This window comes from Hylobates moloch, unplaced genomic scaffold (assembly GCF_009828535.3).
Source record: "Hylobates moloch isolate HMO894 unplaced genomic scaffold, HMol_V3 SCAFFOLD_1, whole genome shotgun sequence".
Taxonomy (NCBI): domain Eukaryota; kingdom Metazoa; phylum Chordata; class Mammalia; order Primates; family Hylobatidae; genus Hylobates; species Hylobates moloch.
Genome location: NW_026652276.1, coordinates 237,077,089 through 237,086,148, shown reverse-complemented (window position 1 = coordinate 237,086,148; position 9,060 = coordinate 237,077,089). Strand labels below are relative to the sequence as shown.

General features: G+C 44.3%; 1 protein-coding gene and 1 pseudogene across 19 annotated transcripts in view; one reads left to right on the top strand and one right to left on the bottom strand.

The window, feature by feature from the left end:
* Positions 1-5,563, bottom strand: part of RNF32 (ring finger protein 32) — a 52,215-nt gene extending 46,652 nt beyond the window's left edge. For 7 of the 19 annotated variants that reach the window (XM_058428538.1, XM_058428484.1, XM_058428541.1 and 4 more), the window contains exons 1-3: positions 4,864-5,193; positions 1,997-2,088; positions 1,152-1,410 (exon numbers count right to left, since the gene is read on the bottom strand). In XM_058428538.1, coding sequence (XP_058284521.1) covers positions 1,152-1,410; positions 1,997-2,011 — 274 coding nt within the window. In that variant the 5' untranslated portion in view covers positions 2,012-2,088; positions 4,864-5,193. The other 12 variants (XM_058428498.1, XM_032753225.2, XM_058428487.1 and 9 more) reach the window with 9 other exon arrangements.
* On the top strand, positions 5,243-6,084 carry LOC116809363 (putative transmenbrane protein RNF32-DT; annotated as a pseudogene).
* The last annotated feature ends 2,976 nt before the right edge of the window (positions 6,085-9,060 follow it).

The window sequence follows — 9,060 nt, the reverse complement described above, 5'->3', positions numbered from 1 at the left end:
AAAATATGATCAAAGAGTAGCAATCAAAAGAGATGGAAAAAGTATTATAGCGCGATTTCAGGAAGCTAATACAAAATATTATGGTATTTTTATGGATTTTTGTTTGGGATATATTTCATTTTTTTGAAATTCCTAATTTGTTGAAAGTTTTGGTCTTATTCTAAATAAATATTCACACTTGTAAAAAGAAAATATTATCATATGTTCTTAACCCCAAATGTTAACCTTTTATATAACCCTAGTACAAAGATCAAAACCACAAAATTAATGTTGCTATAATCTATCAATTAGCCTACATGCCTTCTGCAGATCTGGTTCTGTCACACTGATGTCTTTTTTCTGAACTAGGATCTGATCCAGGATCACAGATTGCACTTGCAGCTATGTTTCCTGAGTCTCCTGTAATCTGGAACAGTTGCTAGGTCTTCATTTGCTTCTGTTGACTTGACACTTTTGAAGAGTACCAGGCAGGAACTGTGTGGAATGTCTTTCACTTGGATTGGTCTGAGGTTTCCCCACGATTAAATTCAGATATACATTTTGGTAAGAATGCCACAGAAGTGACATTGCACCCTTCAGCAGGAGACACGTGATGCTGGCCCGTGCGTTACTGCTGACGTAACTAGGATTACTTGGTTCAGGTGCTGCTTGCCAAGCATTATGACTGTACAGCTGAAGTAACTGTGAAGTTACTGTTTTTCTCCCTGCCATGTACTTGCATCTCTGGAGAAACTACCTCAATATTCTGTGTCTGTACATAAATTTTTCTCATTCCTAATTTTAGTAATGATGATCATTACTGTGGTGTTTGCCAAAGGTGATATTCTATCCCCGTCTACTATCCTTATGAGTTATATTCATTCTACTATAACGGATTTTTCTTTTCCATCATTTATTTACTCAATTATTTATTTTTATCAATGTGAATGAATAGATATTTCTTTTGTTCTCCCGTTTTTACTTATTATTCTACTTACCATTACTATCTTTACCTTCTTGCTCTAATGGTCCCCTATCATTTTTAAACTTCCATACATACATACCTCTCTGTATAATTCTAAATATTTCTGTAACATAAAAAATGATACTATTAATCTCAATAGATTTTTCAGCCCTAATAAGCCAAAAGATGAATGACTACATCAGCTTACCCAAAGTCAATGGTGGCGGTTTGGGATCAAGAACATATTCTTTTTCTGAATCTTCTAGTTTGGGGCACTGTGTAGTTTTTTTAAGTCCAGTATCTATTACTGCCTTTGTATCTTTTTTTAGAGGTTTGTTCTCTTTCTTTTGTAATTGTGTCTTAGAATGATCTGCAACTGAAAGATTTCGAAGTTGAAGATCATGTAAAATGTGATCTTGTAAAGCAACCGCATTGACTGCCAAGTTATCTTTCTTAGATGAGTGACCCTAAAAAGTAGGAAAAAAGTCATATTTAGAGGAATATTATGTAATATATCATTTAGAAGAGAACTGAGGCTTCAATACTCAACCCTGATGGCACATACGACCAAATCAAATAGTAAGGAATGCTTGACTCATTGTTACCTGAGTAGGAGCAGACCCTTGTCTCAGCATTTATGTTAACAATACAGGAATATCTTTTCATTTAATTACTAAAGCCTTAATTATAATATGAATAAATTCATTATGACCTATAAACCCATGCTGCTTCACTATAATTAAATTAGACTCCAGGCAACTACTAAGGAGACTCTTGCCATTTCAGCTTATGCCTTTTTGTGAAAACTTAACAATTTCCTGTGCAGAATAAAAATCACCAAACAGCTAAGAGATGTCTGCAGTAAATATCACCAGAGATTGTTTTTCCATCAGCCTGTCCACTGCCCCATGCCACACTTGGCATCGCCCATTCCTGCTGACAATTCCTAGTTCAAGCAGGGTTTGCAAACTACTTTTTATACTCTCAAATGGCTGAATTAAAACACATTTCATGAGTCGAATAACATGTATGTTTAAGAAAAGAATAGCGTACCTTATTTTTTAACATGCCGAATTAGGAAAAGTTGTTGCTTGGCTATCACAAATTCTATCATCACATCCTATCACCTTCCTTCTATTCTTCTGCTGCAAAGACATGGTCAACAGAAAGTCCAAGTTACAGTGCATAGAAAAACCCATGAAGTTTGTGAGGACGCTCTGTAAGAGTCTAACAGATCATGAAGCAGCAGGAATGCCTGCTACAGGGTGGCACTAAGCTACACATTCTGCTTCTGGAGGAAGGGGGTGAACTCAAGTCAGTTATGCTTTGACTCATCCCTGTCCTCAAATAGTTCACCCCTGAGGACACATTAATACAAATGGTTAATTACTATGAATTAATCCATTGCTAAATATAACATGATACATAAGTACTATAAAGTTTCAGGCGAACACTGGAGACTTGTAAAGGAAAAACCAGCTAAACTGGCATTCGAAAGATATACAGAGGGAAATGAACATGGCACACTACAGGTAGGAGGAAAGAACTGGCAGGCTGGAAATCAGCATGATATGCTTATTTTGGGGAGAAAGGGAACAATGAAGAAACTGGAACGCAAGAGGGACACTGGCTAACTTCAGTCTGCCCAGAACACAGAAGTACAGAATGTGGGGACAGACCAACTTGAGTTCCAATTGAACTCTACCACTTTGTTGCTGTGCAAGATACTGAACACAGCTGAGCCCCAGGCTCCTCATCTATAAAGCAGGTATAATAATGCTGGCTTTGCAGGGTTGCCGCAAGGATTAATGAGACAACCTTTGAAGTATCTAAAGTAGGTCTTTTCACACAGAACTTACTGTTGTTATTCTTGCTTCAATTCCCTTCAAAGCTGGCGGAATAATTTGGAATTGGCCCTTTTAGATTTTGGACATGGTGTATTTTATGAAGACAGATGTATTCAAAATATACAGTGATGAAGAGCAATAGAAAGTTATTCAAGTAATCTAGGAACTGGCAAAGAAGGCCCTCGAATATATTTCTTCTAACGTTGTTTCCTTATAACGTTGATGAGAAAAAAAATTGATCCCCGCAGGGGCCACTGTCTGTATGGAGTTTGCACATCCGCCCCATGTGCTGTGGGTTTCCTCCAGGTACCCCGGGTTCCTCCCACATCCCAAAGCTGTGCACGTGAGGCTCACTGGTGCGTCCCCGTCTGAGTGTGAGTGTGAGTGTACCCTGCCATGGGATGCCGTCCTCTCCAGGACTGTTGCCCGCCTTGGTCCTGAGCTGCCTGGATGGGCTCAGCCCCCTGCCACCCTGAACTGGAATAAGCAGGTTGGAAAATGAAAGGATACAAATTATTGTCAAATAAAAATTCGTAAAGCATACAGTATTCACACAGAGATGCAGGACAATACCCGATCGCAGTAGGAAAGGCCCAGGGGCTGAGAATTGGCTCTTGTTTGTTTTGAAACTGCATGGTAGGGGGAGGCGCTTCAGAGCTTTGGCTTGGCCAACATTATCTTTGATTTAACGCAGCCCCTCCACAACCCGGTCACTCATGGATTCACCAGAAATTGGGTAATGATCTTTCTTAAATGTATGTAGAGCTCATAGGTACTTCAGTGCTTCATATTAGAAATGCTTTGGTATTTAGGAGTTTGGTGATGTTTTTGTGACCAGGAATGTGCGGTGGGAACTTACCTCTTATTTATATCAATTAACCTATGGTGAAACTGGTTTCCTTGTACACTGCATGGCTTAAAGCTCCAGTTTCTAAGAACCTATGGATGATGTTAAGTGAGGACTTACTGTACTGAGGGCCTAACTCTAAAAATAGAAAGAAATTAATCCAAAATATATTTCTAAGGACTAACACTTGTATTAAATTACTCCAACCGAAAGAACAAACTCACTAAGGCGTGAGTGGAGAGACAGAAAAGCACAGTGGAACCAAATCTCTGAGATATCCAGGGTTAGAAGTAAACACGTCAGTCGCTGCTCAAGTCCTGTGGAGGCTTTGATGTTGGTTCTTACTACAACCCTTTTCTGTTCCCATTCAATTCTGGCATCAAGAGATGTCTGAAAGAAGTTCCACCCCGTATCTCATCAAGACAACTGAACTTGGAGAAATGGTGGAATTTAAAATACTGAAAGATCACTGCCAGAATTTTCTCAGTTCCTGCTTCCAAAATGCCTATAACCTGCAGAAGATACAGTTTGCACCACACTAAAAATGGTCCGGTCATATCTGCAGTCTGCAATTTAATCTCAAGTTTCTACACGGTAGGCCACTGTCATTAATAGCAAGGTAAGAGCTTTTAAAACCTGTACTCTTTCAAAATCCTACGGTATCATTAAGTTTTAGAGTTTAAAATTTAGAATTTAAAGGTATTGAAAACGCTTGAAGTATCTACTCCAACTCCACTTTATAAATGAGAAAACCAAATACCAAGTGAGTCCTTCAATATATAATGAGCCTGTGGCACTGGCAGGGTTAGAAACGTAACCCTTGCCCAGTATTGAAAGCTAAGATGAACAGCAACACGTTGCTTTGTAAATCCCAGTATTAAACGCTCAAGAGGCAGAGCTTGGTGGCAAAAAACGACCACTGGGGTCCCAAAGCGAGTGACCCCAGCTAATTAAGCATGCTGAATAAAAATACACGAGACCAAGCCTACGACGTAAAGATGCAATTCTACGTAGGATCTTGGTGTTATCTCCTGCCTTCTGAACCCCGCTGACCGTTTTCCGAGATTCTACTCATGCAGGAAGCGCGCGGAGACAAGGCTCCAATTCCCCTGAAAGCTGACACCACCCTGCACCTGGGGCCCCTGATGGCAGCGGGTCCTACCGAGTTCTAAAATTACCGAAGTGGGATCACTGTTCTAAGGCTTTAGGCCGCCGTAAATTCGTACCCCTCAGCTAGGAGGAGCTGTGGAAACCAACCAGGACCCCGAGTCCCCCGAGGAGGCTGCGCGCCGCTGCGGGACCCGACCTCGCCTCACAGCTGCGGCCATCGCCGGCCCGGCTCGGAGGAAGCGAAAGCGAGGCCGCGGACGGCCCTCACCGCGAGTCCATGGACCCCGCCCGCCTGACGGGCCGCCCTTTTCTCCGCCCCCGCCCCGAAGTCTCTCCGTGCCTCAACTCCGCCGGGAACAGGAACCCAGGGAAGTCTGCCCCCGTTCCCTCGGGCAACTCCCTGGCCGCCCGCCGTTGCCGTAGCAATGCCCGCCTCTGCGCTCGCTCCCCGCGCGCTCGCTCACCAGCCCCGCCCCGCCCCGCCCCATACTGCGCATGCTCGCCAGCCCCGCCCGGCCCACACTGCGCATGCTTGCCAGCCACGCCCCGTCCACGCCACATTGCGCATGCTCACCAGTCCCCGCCCCGCGCACGGCGTCAGCGTCGAGACGCAGGTGCGTGCCCGTCGAGGCTTTCGCTGCGGGCGTTTTTGGGGATCGCCTGGAGGGGTGTTCGGGAGCCGCGGGTTGACGCGCGGGGGCGTGCAGGCGCCCAGGCCTCGTGTAGTGAGGGCCGAGCCCCGCGCCGGCTTCGCGGTAGTCCGCAGCCCCCGGCGGCTTTGGGGGCGCAGCCACGCTCCTCAGCCGCCCGCCCACCTGGGCCTGGGCCGCGGTTGTTTCCTGCGTGGTTGTGGTCGTTCTCGTTCCAGGGTCTCGAGCGCACCGCCCCTTCGCTGCGCTGTTAGTCGAGGGCAGTTTTCTGGGGGTCCCCCGATTCCCCCGCGCGGCTCAGGCGTCTTGGCTCGCGGAAGCGCGGGCGCACACTGCCTGGCGTCGTCCGTGACTCCTGGCCCTTCTCTGTGGATCCCTTTGTTTCCCGCTGCGGGTCGTATTTCCTGCTTCGTGGGCCTGGCCGTTTGCATTTGGATGCAGGCCACGGTGAGCCCTGCGTGGCCCGCTGGCCTTTTCCTGCTAGCTAGGTGACTGAGCCGCGTGTGTGACACATCGGAGTGGCTTGAGGCAACGCGTTGCTTTCCAGGCTTGCAGCGGGCGGTGTCGTTCACGCTCCTGAGCGGAGCCTTCCGGTGCTTTACTCGACGCCCCAAATAGTGCAGGGTTCCTCCCACGGTCTGTCGTGAGCTGGAACTCTTCCCCGCCCCTGTGAGCTCGGGCTGTTCTTCCTCCTCCGCGTGGCTCACTCCAGCCTCGGATGTTTCCTGGCTGCACAGACCTGCTCGGGAAGACTCGAGAAGGCCACCCCAGGACTCCAGCTCTCCACGGAAGGGCTTCCCCTCGGATTGCGTCTTGGCCCCTGGAACCCTCCCTCTGTATCCTCTGCTGTTACTCTCTTGGCCTCCATTTGGGTTGTGGCCTGGATACTCCTGGCTCGCTGCTTTCCTTCTGTTAAGGATCACAGCCCTGCACTGCCCAGGATTCCAGTGCCTGGAAACCATTGTATTTTTTGGTCTGATTTTGTAGTTGTTTAAGAACTTAAGTCTGGTCCCTCACTCTCCATGCCCAGAAGCAGAAATCAGTAGAAGTTTATCTTTTCTTAAAATGACAATTACTTTATTGTGTTGGTTCAACTTATGTTGTACTTTAATTAGAAGAAATTTGGCCGAAAGTACAAAGAAAATATACAAATGCAAGTAATTTTTTAAAAAACTTCCCTGAAAGCAGGGTCTGAAGAAATTACCAACCAACTTAGACTGGATCTAGAAGAAAAGGAAGGGTCTTTGCAGTCTTAGGACTCTTCCATTCCGCGACGTAGGTGTTAGGATAACAGCCATAAATGGTTGTAAGACTTTGGGCTCAGATAAGTAGACTTAAGTTCAAATTTTGACTTATTTTACAAGTGTCTGATTTTTGGCAAGCTCATCTTCCTAAACCATGAGCTCCTTATTTGTAAAGGCGACATTAGCCACTCTCCAGCAACAGCCCTGGCACTTCAGTCCTGGGATGGGACGTATGAGTAGCCTAAGCGAACCAGAAAATCCAGGGCCCTGACCATAGCGACTTAATCAGGGCTGGCGATATGTCTAGCTAGGCCAACCAGGTGGACTCAGTATTTTTGTGGGTGCTACTGGAAAATTTATTTAATTGTAACTGAATGTAGAAACGGCAACAGACATGAAATGGCGGCTGTATTGTTGTCTTGTCATGAGGTGAGGGCCTGAAGCTATGGTAGCCACCCTGTGAACCTTGGAAGGAGGATTCTACAGGAACTGGCAGAGCTGAGACTGGGACGCAACCCGTGTCCTGGTGACGTATTTGAGCCCTGAGGCTGGCCCTCCTGTTAGTCTTTTCTCTTACTGACTTCAGCCAGCTGGAGTCTGGTTTTCTGTTACTTGCAACAGGAAGAATTGGAATGATAACTAGGCATGCTAGTTATCTCACCGCCTTATGGCTGTGGTGAGTTTAAAACATGATACTGTGGGTGAACTGCTTAGTACAGTGCCTGCTATTCTTTATACTGGTTTTAAGGTATTTTTCTTGAACTTCATAAAGTTCTAAGAAAAATGACCGTTTTAAAATTCCTACCCTCTATTCACGTTTAAATTTTCATGATAGTTTTTCTGTCTGCATGTTTTCTGTTAAAAATAAATTGGTCATTCTTCAGTTAGCCACAAAGAATATTTTAAATTTTTTATTTTTAAATTTATTGATACATATTAGATGAACATGTTTTTGGAATACATGTGATAATTTGATAAATGCATATAATCAAATCAGGGTAATTGGGATATCCATCCCCTTAAATATTTATCTTCTATTTACACTAGGAACATTCAAATTATTCTAGCTATTTTGAAATGTGCAATCGATTTGTGTTAAGTATAGGCTTGACTGAAAATTTAACCTTATTGCTAATTCTTGACAAAAGCAAAGCTAACATAGTTGATATTTGAAGAATAATACATTCATTCTTATTCAAGATATTGTGTTCTGTTGAAATGAGTTAGATGATCAGAATGCAACATTCTTAGATAGGGTCAATTAAAATATATAGTCAACCTGTCTTGTCCCCAAAACCATGTTATCAATGATTTATATTTTAACATTGTGCCTTTTGTTTTAAAAAGATGTTTTTTTGAGATGGGCCTAAGAAACTGCGTGTATACAAAGCATGTTTGCATCTTCAGAAAACTGCTATTGAGTACATTCTCCATGGTAGTGTTCAGTGCCGTTTGTGTAAGCACCCACACGATTATTTTAGAATTTCAAAACCGCTAATTGAACGTCCTAGGAATAGTGGAGGCGGAAGGGAAAATTAGAGGTGCATTATGTTAAGGATGATGAGGTTGTGCTTAGTCACGAGGAGAAGGGCATCAGTGTGCTTGGCTGATTAAGATGCACTTCTGTACTCCACTATGCGTAAGAAGAAAGCTGCGGGTGGTACTATAAGAGATCTGTTGTATAAACATTATCACAAAAAGAGTGATGATACCTGGGCATATCCAAGGAAGAGCAGCCCAAGATGGATGGCAATAGCGGACTATTTAAGTGGAAGACATTGATATGAAGGGAAAATCTTATATTTTGCTTGTGTAGAAGGCAATTCAGAGAAAGTGTTCAAATACTAGAATAGGCAGTTGGAGTCCATCTTGTCAAAGATGGGTTTTTTTCATGATGACGTTAGAGGCATGTTATTGGATACTAGCGCTGGCCCTGTATTTTTTTTTTTTTTTTTGAGACGGAGTCTCTCTCTGTTGCCGAGGCTGGAGTGTAGTGGGCCATCTTGGCTCACTGCAACTTCTGCCTCCTAGGATCAAGTAATTCTCCTGTTTCAGCCTCCCGAGTAGCTGGGATTACAGGTGCCGGTCACCACGCTTGGCTAATTTTTGTATTTCTTAGTAGAGTCGGGGTTTCGCTATGTTGGCCAGGCTGGTCTTGAATTTCTGACCTCAGGTGATCCGCCTGCCTCGGCCTCCCAAAGTGCTGGGATTACAGGCGTGAACCATCGTGCCCAGCCTATGGATTCTTAATGTATCACACACATAGGATTTGAGTTTGCCCACCTGCCTAGTCTCTAAGCACTGCACTAATGGAAGCCTAGGCAGGGTCAGAAAGGTTCTTAGTTCAATATCCTTCTCACATTTTAGTATCTTAATGTTCTCACATTTCTCCTTTGTTATGTACAAAATATTCTCAAAG